Genomic DNA, 24,169 nt, shown 5'->3' on the forward strand with positions numbered 1-24,169 from the left:
ATCGGACCAGAATATCTCTGGGACCACCTTCTGCCGCACGAATCCCAGCGACCGATTAGGTCCCACAGAGTTGGCCTTCTCCGGGTCCCGTCATCTAAACAATGTCGTTTGGCGGGTCCCAGGGGAAGAGCCTTCTCTGTGGCGGCCCCGACCCTCTGGAACCAGCTCCCCCCAGATATCAGAGTTGCCCCCACCCTCCTTGCCTTTCGCAAGCTCCTTGAGATATTGCCAAGAGGGGTTATGGTTACCTAAAAGGAATTCCTCCCACGAGGTGATTTATCCTGGCCTCTCCTCTCTCTGGTCACTTCCCTGGTTTAAGAATCACTTGAATGTACTTGAATGATTTTTGATGTTTAGCTTTTTATAATGTTTTAAATTAACTATCTATATTAATTGGATCCAATTATACTACTGTGCATTGTTTTATTATTGATATGTTGTGAGCCGACCTGAGTCCATGAAGAGGGGGAGGGGCATACAAATCCAATCAATCAATCAATCAATCAAAGACAGGGTGAAACTTTTTTCCAAATACAAAGCGGCCTTTAATAACAAGAAACCTTAAGAGCAAAAATTTCAGGGCTCTGCGTCTCTTTTTCCCCGTAGGAATGCCCAGTTCAGCTCCGACTTCAGGTGACCGTCTTCTTAAAATCCTAACTGTCATCGGCTCTGTTCAAGCGACTGTATAGATCAGGGGTCACCAAACCTGGCCACTTTAAGACCTGTGGACTCCAACTCCCAGAATTCTCCAGCCAGCGATGAATGATAGAGTTGGAAGAGGCCAGAAAGATCATCTAAGTGAAGAGGTCAGGCGTGCAAGCTGGAGAATTCTGGGAGTTGAAGTCCACAAGTCTTGAAGTTACAAGTTTGAAGACCACTGGAATAGATAGTTATATCCGAAGCTGGCCCACTTTTAAGAGTGGGGAGGGACTTCAACTCCCAGAATTTCCCAGCCAGGATAGATTTGGGGAATTGAATTCTGGGAGTTGAAGTCCGACCCTCTTAAATTGGACCAAGCTTCGAAAACACGGTTATAGAGGACTTCCGAACAGTCATTCAGAGAAATCCCTGAGCATTTGCAATCCAAGGTCAACATTTCCAGGTGCATCACAGATCGGAAAGCTGGTATCTCCTCAGTAGCCCATCCCGGCAACAGGTGTATATTTCTTTGCCCCAGAGAGCTGCCTAAAGAAATCAGGAAAAAAATAAATAAAAGTCAGCTTGTATGGTTCCTGACGACATGCACTGGAGCTGACCTAGCCTCATGTGCCCTCAGATATGGCTCTGTATGCCATCTCTGAAACACCTGCCCACCATCAAGACTAGCCCAAATTTATCCCAAATTAAAAACCAAACTGTTGGAGATGTACAAACACAAATGGAACATTCTTCCACACGTGTTAGACTTGCCCAAAAATTAGAACAATATGGATTAAAATTAGAAATTGGATATATGAAACTACTAAAATTAAACTACAACTCAAACCAGAGATTTTTTTACTAGGTATAATAGATTTGAGGGTCAAGAAAGAAGAATACCATCTAATACAACACTTAATAACGGCAAGCAGGATCACTATAGCACAAAACTGGAAGAAAGAAGACTCACCAACAGAGAGAGAGATATGATCAAAAAAATGCTTGATTGTGCAGAATATGATACTCTAACACAAAAATTGAAAAACGATAAAAAATCACAAGATATAGACACATGGAAAATTTTTTATAATTGGGTCAATGATTGGGGGAAAATATAGATGTTTGTAAGGCTGATATAAAAAATGGAAAGAAAACACAATAACAATTCAAATATAGATAAATATCACTGTATTTATTTGCTGACAAATTCTTTTTTAACAGAGCTATTATTGTTATTTCTATATAAGTATAGATATGTGTATATGTACAATTTATATAAATATATGTATATAATCTCGCTGATATGATTATCCGTAAAGTTACAATAAGATAAGCTGCAAAGAGGCAGCAGGGGTAGGGGGTGGGACGGAACTATATGTTGTATTGTCCTAACAGACAATCTATAATTGTACTCACAAACTAAGAATACAACAATCTGTTTATGTGTGTTTTTTAAATATGTATATAATTCAATAAAATTTATTATAAAAAAAAGAAAGAAACACCTGCCATAGTTTCGGCATCACAGCCCTACACCATCTCAAATCATATGATCTTGATTTAATTTCTGAACACTTCCGTCCCTCTTTTACTTCTTAGGGTAGGACCCCAATTCCTTTCTTAGTCTTGCATTATTATTATTATTATTATTATTATTATTATTATTATTTGTATGCCGCCCTTCTCCAAAGACTCGGGGGGGCTCACAAGACACAATATAAACAATGCAACAAAAAATCTAATTAATTAAAAAATTACAAACTAAAATCCCAATATATTAAAATCAGTTCATCCACAACCACTCATCAGATTTAGTAAACAGGGGGGGGGGGGGGGGGGCCTTGATCTAATTGCCTCATGCCTGCCGACATAAATGAGTCTTAAGACTCTTGTGAAAGTCGAGGAGGGTGGGGGCAGTGCAAATCTCTGGAGGGAGCTGATTCCAGAGGGCCGGGGTCACCACAGAGAAGGCTCTTCCCGTAGGTCCCGCCAGACGGCATTGTCTGGCCGAAGGGACCCAGAGAAGGCCGACTCTGTGGGACCTAACCAGTCGCTGGGATTCATGCGGCAGAAGGCGGTTCCGTTAGTAATCTGGTCCGATGCCATGTAGGGCTTTATGCCCCTTCTTAGCTCAAAATAAACCAGGCTGAATGTTGTCTTTTAAACATACCTTGTACACAGGGTCACAGTCGGGTCCGGTTAACTCAACCACGTGATCGAGATCCTGCTGCATAATAAAACAGGTCCCATCACCTGCAAACAGGTAAGGAATTAAAATCTACATTTGATTCTTGCCATGCTAATATTTTTTTATATATTTCTATTTTTGTAAGTCTCCCAGAGTCACTTGGGATAGTCAGGTTGGCGGCATATAAATTTAATAGCAATAGCATTTAGACTTATATACCACTTCATAATGATTTTACAGCTCCCTTTAAGTCAGTGTTTTTCAACCAGTGTGCTGTGGCACACTAGTGTGCCGCAAGACATGGTCAGGTGTGCCGCGAAGCTCAGAGAGAGAAAGAAAACAAGAGAGAGAGAAAGAAAGAGAGAGAAGAGAGAAAGAAAGAGCAAGAGAGAGAGAAAGCAAGCAAGAGAAAGAAAACAAGAGAGAGAAAGAAAGAGAGAGAGAAAGAGAGTGAGGGAAGGTGGGAGAAAGACATAGAGGGAGGTAGGGAGGGAGAGAGAAATAGAGCGAAAGAGAGCAAATTGTTTTGTCCAAACTTTTTTTAGCCACCCCCCCCCCACACCCACTCAATGTGCCCCACGGTTTTGTAAATGTAAAAAATGTGCTGCGGCTCAAAAAAGGTTGAAAATCACTGCTCTAAGTGATTTATAGAACCAGCCTCTTTCCCCCAATAATCTGGGTCCTCCTTTGACCCACCTCGGAAGGACGGAAAGCTGAGATACAAAAAATATATAAACATGAAACACAATGGATATAATTATATAGATGTAATGTAAGAAATGTAGGAAAACAGGCAAAGATCTGTATTATTATAGTGATGTTTTTAAAGTTGGAAAAACTAATGAATAAAACTTTTTTTAAATGGTTGCCTTACAACACCCTGTTTCTCCCTACAGAAGGTTACAAATGACCAAACATTTCTGGTAGCATCTAAATTACTATAGAAGATTTGATGTCCTGGTGAGATGACAACGATACAGCAAAGGCCCTGGAACGTATTCAGCAAAGCCAGCTGGTCCCTCAACCTGCCTTCTGGGTGTCTCTAAACAATGTTTTTATTCCACTCTGCTGAAGAAATCATTTCTTTCGTTGCAGAGTGAAAGTTACAATGGGATAGTGGCCAGCTGTGGGTCAAAATAGTGAGGATTTTTTTAAAAATATGGGCATTTTATGGGCATCTTACAAAAATAGGAATAAGATACACCCTCTCTTAATTCTATCTGGTGGGGCCAAGAAGAAGAGCCTTCATTGGGGTGGCTCCTTCCCTGTGGAACATCAACCCTGCAGAGACAAAACCGGTTTCACCTTAACATTCTCTCCAGATATGATTTTTTCAAAGGGCGTGGGGACCCCAGGGGGTTACGGAGTCCATCAAGAGATTAGTTAGATTGTGGTTACCAGAGGGAGGTGTGGGGGCGGCTATTGGGTTTTGTCTTGAAGGTTACTGTGAGTGAGTGGGCATCCATATAGATTTCCTTACCAAAGAAATGACAAATAAATTACCTTGGCTGGCAATAAATCCATCTTTGTAAGGGATGAGTGAAAGGACCGGGGCGCCTGATCTCCGGATCACTCGAATGGGAGATCTGGAAAACAGAGGAAAAAATATTCAATATTTAAAGGCCCTATATTGCTCCATCATCCAGACCATGGTTGTGCCAAAATAGCAATAGCATTTATTTATATACCGCTTCACAACCCTCTCTAAGCGGTTTACAGAGTCAGCCTCTTGCCCCGAACAATCTGGGTCCTCATTTGACCCCACACCTTGGAAGGATGGAAGGCTGAGTCAACCTTGAGCCTACTGAGATTCGATCTGCCAAATACCCACGGTCCATCTAGTCTGCCCTGATACTATTTCCTGTGTTTTTAGGTTTATCCCAGGCATGTTTAAATTCAGTTACTGTGGATTTACGAACCACGTCTGCTGGAAGTTTCTTCCAAGCATCTACTCCTCTTTCAGTCAAATAATATTTTCTCCCGTTGCTTCTGATCTTTCCCCCAACTAACCTCAGATTGTGTCCCCTTGTTCTTGTGTTCACTTTCCTACTAAAACACTTCCCTCCTGAACTTTATTTAACCCTTTAACATATTTAATGTTTCGATCATGTCCCCCCTTTTCCTTCTGTCCTCCAGATTATACAGATTGACTTTCCTGATACGTTTTATGCTTAAGACCTTCCACCATTTTTGTAGCCCGTCTTTGGACCCGTTCAATTTGATCAATATCTTTTTGTAGGCGAGGTCTCCAGAACTGGACCACAGTATTCCAAATACTGAATAAAATATTTAATCAGCAAAAATTTCAGAAGAGAAGGATTTAGGGGTAGTGATTTATGACAGTCTCAAAATGGGTGAACAGTGCGGTCAGGCGGTAGGGAAAGCAAGTAGGATGCTTGGCTGCATAGCTAGAGGTATAACAAGCAGGAAGAGGGAGATTGTGATCCTCTTATATAGAGCGCTGGTCAGACCACATTTGGAGTACTGTGTTCAGTTCTGGAGACCTCACCTACAAAAAGATATTGACAAAATTGAACGGGTCCAAAGACAGGCTACAAGAATGGTGGAAGGTCTTAAGCATAAAACGTATCAGGAAAGACTTCATGAACTCCATCTGTATAGTCTGGAGGACAGAAGGAAAAGGGGGGACATGATCGAAACATTTAAATATGTTAAAGGGTTAAATAAGGTTCAGGAGGGAAGTGTTTTTAATAGGAAAGTGAACACAAGAACAAGGGGACACAATCTGAAGTTAGTTGGGGGAAAGATCAAAGCAACATGAGAAAATATTATTTTACTGAAAGAGTAGTAGATGCTTTGAAGAAACTTTCAGCAGACGTGGTAGATAAATCCCCAGTCACTGAATTTAAACATGCCTGGGATAAACATATATCCATCCTAAGATAAAATACAGAAAATAGTATAAGGGCAGACTAGATGGACCATGAGGTCTTTTTCTGCCGTCAGTCTTCTATGTTTCTATTCAACTGAGGGGGACATTATTTATGTATACATTTGTTTGGGGTGCTTTGCATAATTTTGTGTTGTTTTGTTACTATCTTTTTTTTTGGTAGCCTGTATTTTAATGTTTTGATAAAATTTAAAAATTGCTGGGGGGGGAAATAAGGAAACTGCTGGGTTTTTTTTTAATCCTTACTGTTTAAAAAGAGCCGGGAATCTGACTCACTTGGTGTTCCTGACATCCAGCTGGTAGATGTTTCCATCCTGGGTCCCTCCCAGCAGATACGTGTTGGAGAGGAAAGTGCAACAGTTGAAGGCATCCGAACCGATGAAAAGGAAAACCTAAGGAGGAAATCAGACTCTTAAAAGACTTTTACAATATTGGGACTTTTGTGTATATTAAATCCTTTTATGAATTAGACAATTTGTGTGCATCTAATTATTGGGGCTGGCAACAGGACAGAAGAAGAAGCTTCTTATTTAAATCAATCCTGCTGCTATCAGTCCCCCTGTGTATGCTCTCCAGATTTAATTTCCTGCAACACAGTTTATTTATTTATTTATTGGATTTGTATGCCGTCCCTCTCCGGAGACTCGGGGCGGCTAACAGCAACAATAAAGCAGTGTACAATAGTAGTCTGATGTCAGAAATAATTAAAAGCCCATTAATATAAAAAAACCAAACATACCATACATACATACCATGCATAGAATTGTAAAGGCCTAGGGGGAAGAGGGTCTCAATTCACCCATGCCTGACGGCAGAGGTGGGTTTTAAGCAGTTTGAGAAAGGCAAGGAGGTTGGGGGCAATTCTAATCTTTGGGGGGAGTTGGTTCCAGAGGGCCGGGGCCGCCACAGAGAAGGCTCTTCCCCTGGGGTCCCGCCAAGCGACATTGTTTAGTTGACGGGACCTGGAGAAGATCCACTCTGTGGGACCTTATCGGTCGCTGGGATTTGTGCGGTAGCAGGCGGTTCCGGAGGTACTCTGGTTCTGTGTTCTTTTTGCTGACGATGTAAAACTTTCAACACCACTGATAACACAATCACTCTCCAAAAGACCTAGACTTTGTCTCAGACTGGTCTAACACCTAGCAACTTCAAATATCAACCAACAAATGCTCTACCCTCCACATCGGCAAAAAGAATCCAAACCACACATACAAGACTGAATAAACAATCTCTCACTGCCAACCCACACTCAGTAAAAGACCTTGGAATACTAATATGGAATGACCTAAGTGCTAAAGCCCACTGCAACAATATCGCCAAAAAGGCTTCTAGAGTTGTTAACCTGATCTTACACAGCTTCTGCTCAGGCAATCTCACACTACTCACAAGAGCCTACAAAACTTTTGCCAGACCCATCCTAGACTACTGCTCATCTGTCTGGAACCCATACCACATCTCAGACATCAACACCCTTGAAAACGTCCAAAGATATTTCACCAGAAGAGCCCTTCACTCCTCCACTCGAAACAGAACACCCTACGAAAATAGACTAACAATCCTGGGCCTAGAAAGCCTAGAACTACAGCGCCTAAACCACGATTTGAGTATTGCCCACAAGATCATATGCCGCAACGTTCCTACCGGTCAATGACTAGTTCAGCTTCAACCACAACAACACAAGAGCACGCAACAGATTCAAACTTAATATTAACCGCTCCAAACTTGACTGTAATAAATATGACTTTAACAATCGAATTGTCGAAGCGTGGAACTCATTACCGGACTCTATAGTGTCAACCCCTAACCCCCAACATTTCTCCCTTAGACTCTCCACGATTGACCTCTCCAGGTTCCTAAGAGGTCAGTAAGGGGCGTACATAAGTGCACTAGTGTGCCTTTCATCCCCTGTCCAATTGTCTTTCCTTTATCTCATATATCATATATATTTTCTTCCTTTCATATATCTTCTCTATGTTTACATATTATCTTTATATATATTACATGTCTATTCTCTTCCATATGTATTGTGTATTGGACAAATGAATAAATAAATAAAAAATAAATAAATAACAAACTCTGGTCATTTCCAATCAAAGGCAACCAAGGGAGAAAATCGGCCTCATTATCCCAAGTGGAGGAGGAATCTTACCGGCTGCCTGCTTTGTAACCCCAAGCCTTGCAATTTTTTGTCCTCCCGAGCCAACAGCAACATCTTTCCTTCCGTGCCAACTTCACGCTCGCCTGTAGTGGAAAAAGAGAGAGACTTTGGACTCACGCAGGGAACGGAGAACTTGGCAACTTTAAGACTTGTGGACTTCAATTCCCAGAATTCCCCAGCCAGCATGCCTTAAAAGTTGCCAGGTTTCCAGACCTCTGGAAGGTTAAAAGCCAGGCACCTGAGAGTTTTAATTCTGGGAGCTCTAGTTCTGGTTAAGGTCCACAGGTCTTAAAGTTGCCAGGTTTGGGGACCCTGGTTTAGTGACTAAGGTGTCAGGCTAAAAGCCAGGCAATTGGGAATTCTAGTGGTGAAAGTTGTAATTCAAGCTGAAGTCCACAAATCTTCAAGTTGCCAGATTTGGAAACACCTGGCCTAATGATTAAGGCATAAGGTTAAAAGCCAGGCAACTGGGCGTTAAAAGTCCTGTCTGAAAACAAGGTCTGATTTGTTAGTACTAGTTGGGTTTGGCAATATATAAAATAAACCAACAATGTATGCTTAAATGTATTAGAACACTACTGCTTTAAGAGCTAGTGTTACGGACTGCCACAAGAGGGAGCCAGAAGCGTGATTCTCTCTCTCTTATGTGACTGCTGTAGTAGAAACTACAGTACAGTGGTACCTCGACATACAAGTTTAATTTGTTCCAGATCCGAGCTCGTAAGTCAATCAACTCGCATCTCGAACGAATGCCTTTAGACTTTGTTTTTCGCACCAAGAAAACCGGAAGGAAGGAGATTCTTGCGCCACCTAGTGGAAGTTCGGCTCGTATCCCGAATTTGAGCTCGGGTGTCGAACAGAAATTTTGCTCGTGTCGTGGCTCGTAACTTGGAATATTCGCATGTGGAGCAGCTCATATCTAGAGGTACCACTGTATATGTTAAATGCTGATTTATGTATTTGTAAGCTGAACAAGTAAGGCTTATAGTTTTGTATATGTATTGACTGATTTAATTGTGACTGTTCTTGACTAAAATATTTGCTAAAGCAAATAATATTTTTATACACTTTATGTATTTGTGCTGTATTACTGAATTATTTATTTATTTATTTATTCCGTCTTATCCAGGTTGAGTTTGAGCCTGTTGACACCCATCCAGACCCCAACAGCCTCCAGGCACCGGCACATCACTTCCACTGCTTCGTTGACTGGACATGGGGTGGAGATGTACAACTGGGTATCATCGGCGTACTGATGATACCTCACCCCATGCCCTTGGATGATCTCACCCAGCGGTTTCATGTAGATATTGAATAGCAGGGGGGGAGAGGACTGACCCCTGAGGCACCCCACAAGGGAGTAACCTTGAGGTCAACCTCTGACCCCCCCCCACTAACACCGACTGCGACCGACCGGAGAGGTAGGAGGAGAACCACTGAAGAACAGTGCCTCCCACTCCCAACCCCTCCAGCCAGCGCAGGATACCATGGTCAATGGTATCGAAAGCCGCTGAGAGGTCAAGAAGCACCAGGACAGAGGATAAACCCCTGTCTCGGGTCTGCCAGAGATCATCCATCAGCGCGACCAAAGCAGTTTCCGTGCTATAGCCGGGCCTGAATCCTGACTGCTGAGGGCCTAGATAATCGGCTTCTTCCAAAGACCATTGGAGTTGGAGAGCCACCACCTTCTCAACAACCTTCACCATAAAGGGAAGGTTGGAGACTGGACGATAGTTGTTAAGAATGGCTGGGTCCAGGGAAGGCTTCTTGAGGAGGGGGCGCACAAGAAAAACCAATCATCACAATGCAATCACTTACTGGGAGGGTCTTCAGGGGACCCCAAGTTTAAAGAGTTGTCCGTTGCATTCAGAGCAATCCCATTGACCGGAGAGCCGCAATCGGCTACAATGCCCAGGCAAGTCGATCGCCCGCAATCCCAAAGGCGCGCCGTGCCATCCCGCGAGCTGGAGACCACGTTCCTGCCCCTCTCCACAATGGCTGTGTCCAGGATTCCTGCAGCAGAGAAATATATGTATTTTTTGCAAAATGTTTTTTTTAGTTTTTCTCCATCACTCTGAACATAAATCAATATATACCTTGAAGTATTACAATATTACAGTGAAGTACGTAGTTACACATTTTAAACAATCATTCATAAATTCTTTATATATAACACTTTATTTCAGGTATATTTTGCTAAAATCGCATTGCTTCTTTAAAAAGGGGGAAAGAATCTAATTTTGTCTTCTGGGATCTCCACCAATTAATTTCATTTTTACCCCAGAATTGACCGCTATTAGCTTAATTTACCAAGATAGTTATTCTTTCTCTTGCCTTTTAATTTTAAGCTATACTGCCTACTCACTTTTCTTAATCTTTTTATTCATATTTTGTTTTTCACATCCCCTATTGTATCATAACTAAATGCCCCACTAGGATCACAACTTCATTTATATACTGTATTTCTCAGAGTATAAAATGCACCTTAGTTTTTGGGGAGGAGAATAGGGAAAGGAATCTGCTTACTAGATATTCATCTGGCTAGTGTCTTTAGTCTGGTCAGTTGCAGCACATTATTTTATCCCCTGGTTAGGACTTTAAAAAAAACCTTATTCATAAAGAGTAACAATGAAAGAGCTTGCAAGCCAGTAAGACCTGGGAAAATCATTAGCATCTGGTAAGGGCTGGAAAGAAACTTTTGGAGCAAGTAGAGCAATGTGAAAAAAAACCTGCAAAGACTTAGGGCTTGGAAAACATTCTCTGCAGAGAGTAACAATGAAAGAGCCTGCTAGGTTAAGAGCTGGGAAGATCGTTAGCAGCTAATTAGGGCTGGGGAAAAAAACTACCTTCAGAATATAAGAGGCACCCAAATTATCAGCCTCTTTTAGGGAGGAAAAAGTGCGTATTATACTCTGAAAAATGCAGCAATTTTCTTAGGTTATTATTCTTATTATTCTTATTATTATTTATTAGACTTGTATGCCCCCCCGTCCGAGGACACGGAGCGGCTCACAACATGGAGGTTGTCATAATGCTTCTCATACACTGTTTCCCCGAAAATAAGTCACCCCCGAAAGTAAGACATGGCAGAGGTTTTGTAGAATTGCCTAATATAAGGCATCCCCTGAAAGTAAGACATAGGAGATGTTTCATTTGGCAGCATTACCGAACGGAAGATATATAACATATATTTGAAGAAAGTATAATTAATGTTTTACAGGTGGCATCTCCCACCAAATAGAATTGCAAAAATGTTCCCAAATATATCTCCATTATGTTGGAAATGCAAGAAAGAAATAGGTTCATATTATCATCAATGGTGGATTTGTAGCAAAGTTAAGTTATATTGGAAAATGATAGAAAGAATAATAAAAGAAATAGTAATGCAAGAGATAGAAAAAAACCCAGAATTTTATTTACTGGGCATAACTAAACAGAAATACAAGAAAGATATTTTCCATTTAGTTATTCATATTTTGACAGCGGCCAGAATAGTATATGCGCAAAATTGGAAAGGGGAAAATATTCTCGAAGAGGAAGAGGTAATTAAGAAAATATTAGATTGCGCTGAAATGGATATGATGACAAGACGGTTAAACAACCAAGAGGAATCAGAATTTTATGTGATTTGGAATAAAGTCTATATATGGATAAAGAAGAAGAAGAATTAAAAGTAAAATTTATGTGAGAACTCTAGAAGTATTGCTATGATTTAAATTTTTTGTTTTATCTTGTTTATATATGAAGGGGTTTTTTTTATATAAGGTCAAACAAAATTTCTTCTTTTCATTTAAATTAATATGTTGATCGAAGGTGTTAATATTGTATTCTTTTTTCTGTATGGAAATTTGACTTCTACGACAAGCGGGGAATTGCAACCCCAATTTTATGTTAAATGTGTGTTTGTATGTTTGTCAATTTTTATGAAAAATTAATAAAGTTTACTAAAAGAAAAAGAGAAGAAAGTATAATTGTCGTACATGGGTAGTAGTAAGAAATTCTTGATAGGATTCACAGTTTGTCTGGTTATGCTGGTTTGTGATGACAATTGCTGTACAGTATATAATAAATGTTCATTATTTTTGTTCAGCAATAAATATGAATTCTGCTTCATTGAAAAAAAATAAGACATCCCCTGAAAATAAGAGGTAGCACACCTTTGGGAGCGAAATTTAATATAAGATGCTGTCTTATTTTCAGGAAAACAGGGTATTAATCATCATTATTTTATCTACGTTATTCCAAGTCATTTAAATCTTCAAATCAGGGCTCAGCTCTGGTTGCAAAACAAGTTTGCCAAAATTTTAAGCATCGGCTCTCAAGAACCAATATGAGCCGGATCTAATTCTACACGTAGTAGAATTCAGCTGGCTTCATTCAATTCGACTCTGGGCTAATTCTGGTGCTCACTTCTAACCTGCTTTGTGCCCTTGAAAAGTTGCGACGCAACACCCGTCCTCTGCAGACCAGATCTTCAGCCTGGCGTCCATCCCTCCGCTCAGCACCACGATGCCCGATGGGAAAAACCGGCAACAATTCACATCGTATACGTGTCCTTCCAAATTCCTCTTGAAAAGAGAATGAATTGAGCACATTGTCAACAGATTCCAGGCGGTTTTTAAAATAAGTTTACTGAAAGAGTTGTAGATGCTTGGAACAAACTTCCAGCAGACATTGGTAAATCCACAGTCACTGAATTTAAACATGCCTGGGATAAACATCCATCCACCCTAAAATAAAATACAGGAAATAGTATAAGAGCAGGCTAGATGGACCATGAGGGTCTTTTTCTGCCGTCAATATTCTAGGTTTCTAAGTCACAGTGCATAGCTGGCCTGGGGAATTCTGGGAATTGAAGTCCACCCCTTTTAAAAGTGGCTTAGGCAATACTTACTCTGACTTCCCCATTAGCGGCTTGCCAAATTTTCATACTGCCATCGGCGCTGGTGGATACTCCAAGCCCACCTCCACTCGAGATGTCAAGGCAGGTGGTCTAAAATTAAGAGAGAAGAAAGAGCAGTGAAAAATTAAAACAGGGATCAACTGATTCTCCAAAGCACCTGAAGGCAGAACCAACAAGGTGGGAACTAAACAAGGAGAGAAGCAACCGAGAACTAAGGAGGAATTTCCTGACAGTGAGAACAATTCATCAGTGGAACAACTTGCCTCCAGAAATTGTAAATGCTCCAACACTGGAAGTTTTTAAGATGATGTTGGTCTGCCTTTGTTCTGAAATGGTAGAGGGTCTCCTGCCTGGGCAGGGGGCTGGACTAAAAGACCTTCAAGGTCCCTTCCAATTTTGTTATTCTGTTACTGTATGTTTTATTTTATTTTATTTTATTTTATTTTATTTTATTTTATTTTATTTTATTTTATTTTATTTTATTTTATTTTTATTTATTTATTTGATTGATTGATTGATTGATTGACTGATTGATTTGTATGCCGCACCTCTCCGAAGACTCGGGGCGGCTAACAACAATAAGAAGACAATGTAAACAAATCTAATATTAAAAATAATCTAAAAAACCCCAATTTAAAGAACCACTCATACATACAAACATACCATGTATAAATTCTATAAGCCTAGGGGGAAGGGAAAGTCTCAATTCCCCCATGCCTGACGACAGAGGTGGGTTTTAAGGAGCTTGCGAAAGGCAAGGAGGGTGGGGGCAACTCTGATATCTGGGGGGAGCTGGTTCCAGAGGGTCAGAGCCGCCACAGAGAAGGCTCTTCTCCTGGGTCCCGTCAAACGACATTGTTTAGTCGACGGGACCTGGAGAAGGCCAACTCTATGGGACCTAACCGGTCGCTGGGATTTGTGTGGCAGAAGGCGGTCCCGGAGATATTCTGGTCCGATGCCATGAAGGGCTTTATTGGTCATAACCAACACTTTGAATTGTGACCGGAAATTGATCGGCAACCAATGCAGACTGCGGAGTATAAGACTATGGACTATAAGATGCACTTCTCCCCCAAAAAGTACATGAAAAAGTCTGTGCCTCTTATAGATTAAATATGGCCCTGTTTTGGCAAAAATTGGATGTGTGAAGGGTTTGGGAGAGCTGAAAAGTGCTCCTGGGAGCCACAGAGGCCAAAAACTAATTTTTTCCCCCTCTTGAAATCTTGATGCGTCTTATAGTCCAAATAATGCCATAGTTTATTTTAATCTTAGGGGGAGAGAGGTTTTATGGAGATAGGAAAGTGTCACTCGCTCCTGGGAAAGTAGTAGAAAGTGTGAGAAAGTGACTCAGAATAATCCTACCTTAACCTCATGGGCCTTTGTGAACCAGTGAAGGTTCACGAGATGCTTTCAAGATTTTGTTAATGTAATTAAAATGTAGGAGTCCTTGACATATGACCATAACGAAGCAATGGCATTTAGCATTTAGAGCTATATACCCTGTTTCCCCGATAGTAAGACACCCCCGATTGTAAGACATATCGGGGGTTTCAGGGGGGTCGGCTAATATAAGCCGTACCCCGAAAGTAAGACATATGTCTTACTTTCGGGGAAACACGGGGGTATTGCCAGGGGGGGAGCCCGATGACGTCGCTTCCAAGCTCCCCGCGCGCCCCTCGCCTTCGCCTCGCCGTGGCGCCACCGCCTCTTCCCTGGCTTGGCAAAGCGAAGGATGGCGCTGGTCCGAAGCAAGTCGAGCGGGCGGCGGCTTGCAGCGAAGGCGCTCGTCCCAGCAACCGAGTCCTGCTGAGGCTTGGCTGCAAGCGGCCAGCGAGGCCGACCAGCTCCGAGGCGAGCGGCCGGAGCTGCGCCCTCCTTCGCCCGCCTCCTTTCCGGCAGGCAGGTGGGGCTGCCCAACTGCGCAGAGCGGCTCCTCCCCTCCAGACACACGCTTCCCCGACACGCGTCTGTGGCTCCACGCGTGCACGCCGCTTGGAGCCCTGAGGTTGAACTTGGAAAAGAGCTCACGAGGCTCCTGTCCCGCGGCTGCCCTTCTGGACTCTGGGGAGATGCCTTCGGGAACGCGACCCTTTCAATTTTTTTCCTATGTAAGACATACCCCGAAAGTAAGACGTAGTGGGGCTTTTGGGGGTAAAAAGAAAGTAAGACACTGTCTTACTTTCGGGGAAACACGGTACTGCTTCACAGTGCTTTACAGCCCCCTCTAAGCAGTTTAAGGAGAGTCAGCCTCTTGCCCCCAACAATCTGGGTCCTCATTTTACTGACCTTGGAAGGATGGAAGGATGAGTCAACCTTGAGCCTACCGAGATTCGATCTGCCAAACTGCTGGCAGCTGGTGATCACCAGAATTAGCCTGCAGTATTTGTATTTGTATTTATTAGATTTGTATGCCGCCCCTCTCCGAAGACTCGGGGCAGCTAACAACAATATAAAAAGACAATGTGAACAAATCTAATATTAAAAATAATCTAAAAAACCCCAATTTAAAGAACCACTCATACATACAAGCATATCATGTATAAATTCTATAAGCCTATGGGGAAGGGAAATTTCAATTCCCCCATGCCTGACGACAGAGGTGGGTTTTAAGGAGCTTGCGAAAGGCAAGGAGGGTGGGGGCAACTCTGATATCTGGGGGGAGCTGGTTCCAGAGGGCCGGGGCCGCCACAGAGAAGGCTCTTCTCCTGGGTCCGCCAAACGACATTGTTTAGTCGACGGGACCTGGAGAAGGCAAACTCTGTGGGGCCTAACTGGTCGCTGGGATTCGTCCGACAGAAGGCGGTCCCGGAGTATGCAGTACTGTACTCTAACCACTGCACCACCGAAGTCCTGTATTGTAACGGCTGTCAAATGGCTCAGTCATATGACTACAGAGGTCATTAATCGAACGTCGCAGTAAGAAAGTGAACCATGGTTTTGCTAAAAAAATGTACATTATTTTAAAAAATCCTTCCTTTATTTCCTTTAGTAGTTTCTTCACGCCAGGAGGTAAAATAATACGTACACTTTTTTGATGGATCCTGCAAAAGGAAGTATAGGGGGCCAGAAATTTGCTAGAGGTGTTTTCCCGTGGGCAGGAGACAATCAAACTTTTCTGAAAAAGATGAAAAGGGAAAATTGAGATAAAAATAAAATTGACCAAATGCAGATTATCTCAGCCTTCCTCCCTCCCTTTCTTCTGTCTACCTTTCTACCTACCTTCCTTTATTATTTATTTTATTTATTAGATTTGTGTGCCGCCCCTCTCCGTAGACTCGGGGCGGCTCACAACAGCAATAGAACAATTCATAACAAATCTAATAATTTAAAAAACATTTAAAAACCCCCCATTATTAATCAAACATACATACAAACATATCATACATAAATTGTATAGGCCCGGGGGAGATATCTCAATTCCCCCATGCCTGGCGGCAAAGGTGGGTTTTAAGGAGTTTACGGAAGGCAAGGAGGGTGGGGGCAGTTCTAATCTCCAGGGGGAGCTGGTTCCAGAGAGTCAGGGCCGCCACAGAGAAGGCTCTTCCCCTGGGACCCGCCAAACGACATTGTTTAGTCGACAGGACTCGGGGAAGGCCCACTCTGTGGGACCTAATCTTCCTTCCTCTCTCTCCCTCCCTCCCTTTCTTCTACTTATCCACCCACTCTTTCTTTCCTTCCTTCCCTTCCTTCCTCTCTCCCTCCCTCCCTTTCTTCTACCTATCCACCCACTCTCCTTCCTTCCTTCCTTGCTTCCTTTTTTTCTTTTCCTTCCTTCCTCCCTCCCTTTCTTCTGTCTACCAATCTACCAGGGGTGGGTTCTGGCTTACTTCGCTGCTGGTTCGCTTCCTGACTGTGCTGCCTGGGGAATTCTGGGAGTTGAAGTCCAGGTAGGTTAAACCTACCACAATTGAGGAATTCTAGGTTCTGCATTGGATGAAGGGGCCTGTGGTTCCCAAATGCTTCTGCCTTTCCATACAATATTTTTTGGGGGGAGGGGGGATGTTACCAGATTCTGCTTTTCGATAATACCTTAGTTACTGCGCTTATGTCAAATCCTTCGGAGGCTATGATTTCAGGAATCCCATCCGGGCTCAAACCGTGACACGTCAGAGTTCCATATAATGTTGATTTCCCTAAAGGAGACGACCAAACGGCATTGTTGAAAATACCAACTCTTGGCTTGAGCAGGAGATAGGACTAGAAGACCTCTAAGGTCCCTTGCCAACTCTGTGACCAAAATTCAGTTACGAGCCAAAGCTTAGTAGGTTCTAAAGCCAACTCGCCTTTGAAAAGAAAGGAGGGGGGGAAATGCCAACTTTTCAATGTTGTTTTTCCAATGAATAAAATGTACATTTAAAAAATAATAATATACATTTTACAACATTAATAAACACAAATACAAAATACAAATACAAAACAATAAAAAAGTAATAAAGACAAATATCAATCTGGACAAATAGGAACAGTTGTGAACATTTAGAACTCCATAAAGTATATTTTACAGTGTTTCGTGTCACAGCATATGTGCTACTTTTATACCGAAGCATTTCATATAGTACTTATTGCATTATACTATAATACTATGTATACCATTAATAACTTAACCAATAAATACATATATACCATATTTTTCATAGAAACATAGAAGTCTGACGGCAGAAAAAGACCTCATGGTCCATCTAGTCTGCCCTTCTACTATTCCCTGTATTTTATCTTAGGATGGATCTATGTTTATCCCAGGCATGTTTAAATTCAGTTACTGTGGATTTATCTACCACGTCTGCTGGAAGTTTGTTCCAAGGATTGCATATAGTTAAGATCATGGTTTTCCCAGTTGCAATGTGAGCTGTGAAACATAGAAACATAGAAGTCTGGTGCATCTAGTCTGCCCTTATACTATTTTCTGTATTTTATCTTAGGATGGATATATGTTTATTCCAGGCATGTTTAAATTCAGTTACCACGTCTGCTGGAAGTTTGTTCCAAGCATCTACTACTCTTTCAGTAAAATAATATTTTCTCATGTTGCTTCTGATCTTTCCCCCAACTAACTTCAGATTGTGTCCCCTTGTTCTTGTGTTCACTTTCCTATTAAAAACACTTCCCTCCTGGACCTTATTTAACCCTTTAATATATTTAAATGTTTCGATCATGTCCCCCCTTTTTCTTCTGTCCTCCAGACTCTACAGATGGAGTTCATGAAGTCTTTCCTGATACGTTTTATGCTTAAGACCTTCCACCATTCTTGTAGCCTGTCTTTGGACCCGTTCAATTTTGTCAATATCTTTTTGTAGGTGAAGTCTCCAGAACTGTGTTTCGGCATGTAACATCTGAGTAGGGATGGAGGCAAAGAAAGAACTGGAATTATTTGACAGAATCACTCGACAACAGCCAGGAAAAGCTTATTTTTCTCACTCACCTGGACTCCGGCAGCTCAGCCAAACTTCCTCCTCATTTCTCCTAGAAAAGTGGGAGAAAAATACACTATTAGAATGAGAAGATATGAGACATATAAATTTAATAAATAAAAGCAATAATTGAAAGAGAGCTGTCCTGTTGCATCCTGAAGGCCAAGGGCTTTCCTACCTGTAAAATAAATGGGTTTAATGTGTTTTTTCTCAAACTTGGCAACTTTTAAGAAGTGCAGACTACAACTCCCAGAATTCCCCAGCCAGAAAAGTTATCAATCAACTGGTAGGGAACAGGAGCAGAAGGTGGTCTGAAGTCTATTGTGGCATGGGTGGATGGGAATTGTAGTCCTCGAGAGGGTTGGATTGATTGCCTCAGTGTCTTCTCTGCCTTGGACTCTTGCACCCAGGAGGCTGGGACTGGCAGACCCAAAGACCCTCTATGACAAGTCCAGACTGTTCAAAACTCATTGTGGTGTGGGCAGATGGGAATTGTAGTCCAAGAGAGAGCTGGATTGCCTCAGTGTCTTTTCTACCCTGGACTCCGGCAACCAGAAGGCTGGGACTGGTGGACCCAAAGACCCCCTAAAACAAGTCCATGCATTTAAAAGGCTATTATGGCATGGGTGGATGGGAACTGTAGTCCAAGAGAGAACTGGACTGCTTCAATGTCTTCTCTGCCTTGGACTCCCCACACATAAAAGGCTGGGACTGGCTGACCCTGAGATCCCTAAGATAAGTCCAGGCATTTAAAAAAACATTGTGGCGTGGGTAGATGAGAATTGTAGTTCCTGAAAAGGCTGGATTGATTGCCTGTGTCTTCTCTGTCTTGGACTCCCACACCCAGAAGGCTGGGACTACCTGACCCTGAGACCCTTAAGACACCAGGCATTTAAAAAACCATTGTGGTGGACGGATGGGAATTGTAGTCCCCAAGAGGGATGGATTGATTGCCTCAAGGGTTTTCTCTGCCTTGGACTCCCACACCCAGAAGGCTGTGATGGTGGACCTAAAGACCCCTAAGACAAGTCCAGGCATCGAAAAACTATTGTGGTATGGGTAGATGGGAATTGTAGTCCTTGAAAAGGACTGGATTGATTGCCTCAGAGTCTTCTCTGCATTGGACTCCCACACCCAGAAGGCTGGGACTGGCTGACCCTGAGACCCCTAAGACAAGTCCAGGCAGTCAAAAGGCTGCCTTTCCTCCATCCGCAGCCCCAGAGATTCCACTCCAATTTTTCCCTCAGGGATCTCCGGGTGGTCTCCCTTTCCCGCCAGGCCCGCCACAAGCGCCGAGGGGCGTGACCGGCGCCGTCGTGGGCGTGGCCTCTCCCCACCTCAAGACCTGGTCCCAGTCGCTCTGGATCCGCAGCACCGGCGCCTGCGCCATCTTCGCCTCAGCTGCAGCCCCGCCCCGGAAGCCGCCTCCTGGAGACCGTCCCCCGGAAGGCCCGGGCATCACCCACCACGGCAACAGTTTGGCGGGCGGCGAGACGCTGCAGGGCGGACTAAGGCGGCGGTTGGAGGCGCGCTTAGAGGTGGGCGGGGCTTCGGGGGGCGGGACGGCCCGGCTTAGTCTACCTTAGTCTACCCAAGGGTTGGCTTGGGGAGAGCGAGAGCGCAGAGTCGCCCCCTCACCCCAACCCTGCGAGGTAGGCTTCTTCGAGTGTGTCTGTGGTGGGGGGAAGGAGTCCTTCCTTCCCGATATTGTATTTGCGTAAACGTGGTAAACGTGAGGTAGTCCGGGGGATCTAAGTGGACAAACCCTTTGTGACTTCAACTCCCAGAATCCCTGCGTCCTCCATTGACTTTGCTTGTGGGCAGCCATGACTGCTCAGGAATTCTGGGAGTTGAAGTCCGCAGCTCTTTAGGAGGCCATAGATACTTGCTGAGGAATTCTGGGAGTTGAAGTCGGCATCTCATAAAGCATCCATAATTGCTCATCCCTGATCAGAGGGGAAATGAGATGCTTATTTGGCCCCATTTTAAAAAAGGAGCATTAACAATATTCAAGATGGGTGGGAAAGATATTAATGATTATATTTGCAGATACAGATACATGTGTATGTGGATATAATAATAATAATAATAATAATAATAATAATGTATGTCGATAAAGATATTAAGTGGAACCTATAGGTTACAGCATACCACAACCACGCCTCCAATTTTGTGTTCCGATCAAAAGTAAGAGGGCTCCAAATAATAAAATATAAAATGTGGTCAGGCTGATGCCATTAAAGCCAAGCAGAAAACAACTGATCATTGCCTGATGCTCCTGCTAATTGGCCTAATTGAGCCACATCCAGTCTTCCATTGGTGGCCTTAGGGGTCCCGGTCCCTTGTCTAGTGCCTTAAGTTGGGAGTAATTAGCTGAATAATTAAAAGTGGAAGAAAGGAAGGGGAGAGAAGGAGGAGAGCGGGAGAAAGAAGGTAGAGAAAAGAGAGGGAGATAGAGGGGAATAGTATGAAATATAGAAAGAAATCAAGCTTGAGATAAAAGTACATTAAATTGCAAATTTAGGATACTTGTCCATGGCAGTGGTTCTCAACCTGGGGGTCGGGACCCCTTTGGAGGTCGAACGACTGTTTCACCTAAAGACTATGGGAAAAGACAAAATTCCCACCGTGTTAGGAACTAAAGCTTCTATTCTGGCACCTTGGAACATATTTTTACAATCCGACCAATCAGGCATTTACAGTGGGGGTGTCCCTCTGACCTTCCTACCAATTTGTGAGCCGCTCAGAGTCTTCGGAGAGGGGCGGCATACAAATCTAATAAATTATTATTATTATTATTATTATTATTATTAATCAGCTTAAAGCTCTGTTGGGAGAATTAGTGCTAGACTTATGGTTGGGGGTCACCACAACACGAGGAACTGTATTAAAGGGTTGTGGCATTAGAAAGGTTGAAAACCACTGCTCTGTGGCATTTGGGACAGAAATGTATAATTATGTATGTTTTGATACTATGGTATAAGGATGGATGTGCATGTAAAGATGGTGAAAAAAATGGAAAAAAAGGACAAAGCATCTTTGGGACAGTAAAAGAAGTGTTGGGCTGAGGGGTTACAGTCTCACTTGGCTAGAGTAACTTCACACTGGTGTGGATACCACAAGGATTTTTTTTTTTAAAGCAACGGATTCTCCTTTCCCCAGATTTGCCAGGATGTCTGGCCATGACTGGAGCCAGAAGACGAAGGCAAGGAGGGAGGAAGAAGAGGAGGAGGAGGAAGACCCTTTTGACCAGATGATCCAGCGCACCGGGTGTGCCACCTTCCACTACGCAGTGATGGAGTGCATGGCAGACCACCAGGACTGGCGCAAGTGCCAGGAGCAAGTGCAGAGTTTTCGGACCTGCATGGCGGAACATCAGAAGCAGCGAGCGGAAGAAACGAAGAGGAGGCAGAAGCTGCACCAGGCCGCCAGCTGACCGAAGGGAAGCGCAGGGGAATCGCAGAACAAACCCAGGCCGGCAGGGCTAGCGGTGGACGAAGCCGTGGCCGGTTCAGAAAGAACTAAATTTTGTAGGCAAAAGATGTGTATGCCGTCAGATCTGTTAATACAAAAAAAATTGAGTGGCATTCTTTTTTTTTTGCTTTCAATAGGAAAAAATGTCAAGTTTCCTGGAAGGTTGACTCGAGCACTTTGTTGTTGGTGGTGATCGTTTGAGGCAGGTGTGAAATGCTATTCGTTTGGACTGGTTCGTGCCTACCAGTAGCACTGGTGGTTCAGCGAACCCGTAGTAATGGCTGGCTGGTCCCTCAGATGCTGTTCACTCTCCTTGCCCCGTCCAGCCTCTGCAGGTTTATTAATTTATTAGATTTTTATGCCTCCCCTCTCCGGAGACTCGGAGCGGCTCACAACAGCAAAGCACAGTACAAATCCAATGATTAAAAAGAACAGTTAAAACCCTTAGTATAAAAACAGTCATACACTCCAAACAAACCATACATAAAACGAAACGGCCTGGGGGAATCAATTTCCCCATGCCTGGCAGCAGAGGTGGGTTTTTAAGAGTTTGTGAAAGGCAAGGGGGGTGGGGGCAGTCCTAATATCCGGGGGGGGGGAGTTGATTCCAGAGGTCGGGGCTGCCACAGAGAAGGCTCTTCGCCTGGGTCCCGCCAGATGACATTGGTTAGTCGACGGGACCCGGAGAAGGCCAACTCTGTGGCACCTAACTGGTCGCTGGGATTCGTGCGGCAAAAGGCAGTCCTGGAGATATTCTCGTCCGATGCCATGAAGGGCTTTATAGGTCATAACCAACACTTTGAATTGTGACCGGAAACTGATCGGCAACCAATGCAGACTGTGGAGTGTTGGTATAACATGGACATACCTTGGGAAACCCATGATTGCTCTCGCAGCTGCATTCTGCACGATCTGAAGTTTCCGAACGCTCTTCAGAGGTAGCCCCACATAGAGTGTTACAGTAGTCGAGCCTCGAGGTGATGAGGGCATGAGTGACTGTGAGCAGTGACCCCCGGTCCACGTAGGGCCGCAACTGGTGCATCAGGCGAACCTGGGCAAACGCCCCCCCTCCCCGACTGAAGCGTTGAGCCCCTGATCTGCCTGCCAGGCAAGCCTGTGAAGTCGCAGCCTACCAACTGCCCTTCTCCCTCACCCCCACTGTCCCGTCCTGCCTTACCTACTCCATTCCCTGCAGCCTGTAGCCCCAACATGCTTTCGTTCTTTCCAAGTGCCTTTGTGGCCAGAAGCAGAAGGTGATGTCAAAGGCAGGCAAGCATATCGGGGCAGGGGGAAGGGAGTTAGCACCCCCACATTCTTTCCTGCAGCCCTGCCATGCTTGCTGGCCTTCCATGTCGCCTTCCCAGCGATCCCCCCCACCTCAATGTCAGTGTCCAGCCCGGCCCAGCCAGTGGTGGAAAGGCAGTGATAGCGGCGCTTCGCAAGAGAAAGACGATATTTAGGAACTGCTGTGTATCCACCTGCCTCATTTCTGCAAAGGCAGAGTACCCACTTCTTGCAGGATGATCTAGAGCAGTGTTCCCCAACCATGGCAATTTGAAGATATTTGGACTTCAACTCCCAGAATTCCCCAGCCAGCGAATGCTGGCTGGGGAATTCTGGGAGTTGAAATCCAGATATCTTCAAGTTGCCAAGGTTGGGGAACACTGCTCTAGAGAGGTTATGGGGATGCTGCAGATAAGGCTGCCTTCCGCTTGCGTTCCTTCTGTACGGGCTCTGCGGGGCTTCGGGCTCCAAACCAGCCCCCAGGTTTCACACCTGGCCACCTGCCTGCTCTCTTTGCGGATCTGCCCGTTGGCACCTCTGGGAACTTGGGCCACAATGCTGCTTCCTGCCGGTGGCTTCCGCCCCTCTCGTACCGCTTCTTCGTTGATGGGAAGCAGCACTGCAGTTGGGCCTACTTACCCCGGAGCGCTGGGCTCCCCAAGGCGAGTTCCTGGAGTGGTGCCGGCGGTCAATTCTCCTAAGGGTTTTGGGCACCTCTGATTGAACAGTGACGGGGTTTAGAACACTCTAATCAGAAACATATGGAGACAAGAAGATCCCTGCTGAATCAGGCCAAAGCCCATAGAGTCCAGCATTCTGTGTCACCCGGTGGCCCCCCCAATTGCCCATGGGGATCTTGAGCAGAAAGAGAAGGCAAGACCCTCCCTTTCCCTTGACCCCCAACCAATGGGACCCAAGGGAACCCTGCCCGCCTCAACCAGGGGAACTTGAAATCACTCTTGATTTAAATCAAACGGTAAAAAGCATCCAAATTCCAGGTACATCAACAGCAAAACCACCAACACCACTACTAAACCTCTGTTGTATTTGGTTCAAGTGGGTACACAGAGAGAGAAGGGGGCGGGGGAGAGAAAGTTTAGAGAAAGATGAAAAAGAGAAAGAGATGACAGAGACCTGTTTAAAAAAATACAACTCTAAAATACAACAAGGGAAATAGAGAATTGTGGAGACTTTAGCATTAATC

The 24,169-nt window shown here is 44.0% G+C and overlaps 2 protein-coding genes across 3 annotated transcripts; one reads left to right on the plus strand and one right to left on the minus strand.

The window, feature by feature from the left end:
* Positions 1-521: 521 nt before the first annotated feature.
* Positions 522-19,916, minus strand: PAAF1 (proteasomal ATPase associated factor 1). Of its 2 annotated transcripts, none has more exons than XM_070749458.1 (12): positions 19,545-19,916; positions 18,219-18,259; positions 16,829-16,932; positions 15,825-15,914; positions 12,791-12,889; positions 12,314-12,464; positions 9,715-9,909; positions 7,888-7,979; positions 6,015-6,130; positions 4,331-4,413; positions 2,810-2,892; positions 522-1,185 (listed from the first exon to the last, which is right to left on the minus strand). In XM_070749458.1, the coding sequence occupies exons 1-12, from the start codon at positions 19,664-19,666 to the stop codon at positions 1,108-1,110; spliced, it is 1,254 nt and encodes a 417-aa protein (XP_070605559.1). In that variant the 5' UTR covers positions 19,667-19,916; the 3' UTR covers positions 522-1,107. The 2 variants fall into 2 exon arrangements, with proteins under 2 accessions (XP_070605559.1, XP_070605558.1); XM_070749457.1 differs by having other exon boundaries at positions 522-1,181; positions 2,806-2,892; positions 19,545-19,893.
* COA4 (cytochrome c oxidase assembly factor 4 homolog) lies at positions 19,573-21,794 on the plus strand. Its single transcript, XM_070749459.1, has 2 exons — positions 19,573-19,745; positions 21,370-21,794. The coding sequence occupies exon 2, from the start codon at positions 21,380-21,382 to the stop codon at positions 21,641-21,643; it is 264 nt and encodes an 87-aa protein (XP_070605560.1). The 5' UTR covers positions 19,573-19,745; positions 21,370-21,379; the 3' UTR covers positions 21,644-21,794.
* The last annotated feature ends 2,375 nt before the right edge of the window (positions 21,795-24,169 follow it).

The sequence above is a fragment of the Erythrolamprus reginae genome, chromosome 4, assembly GCF_031021105.1.
Source record: "Erythrolamprus reginae isolate rEryReg1 chromosome 4, rEryReg1.hap1, whole genome shotgun sequence".
In the NCBI taxonomy this organism is placed as follows: Eukaryota; Metazoa; Chordata; class Lepidosauria; order Squamata; family Dipsadidae; genus Erythrolamprus; species Erythrolamprus reginae.

Coding starts and splice junctions, on each gene's coding strand:
- PAAF1 (XM_070749458.1), bottom strand. CDS start 19,666: ATGCCCGGGCCTTCCGGGGGACGGTCTCCAGGAGGCGGCTTCCGGGGC. Junction 12,465..12,790: donor CCGCTAATGGGGAAGTCAGA/GTAAGTATTGCC, acceptor TCTCTTTTCAAG/AGGAATTTGGAAGGACACGT. Junction 4,414..6,014: donor CTGGATGTCAGGAACACCAA/GTGAGTCAGATT, acceptor TCTGTTTTCCAG/ATCTCCCATTCGAGTGATCC.
- COA4 (XM_070749459.1), top strand. CDS start 21,380: ATGTCTGGCCATGACTGGAGCCAGAAGACGAAGGCAAGGAGGGAGGAA.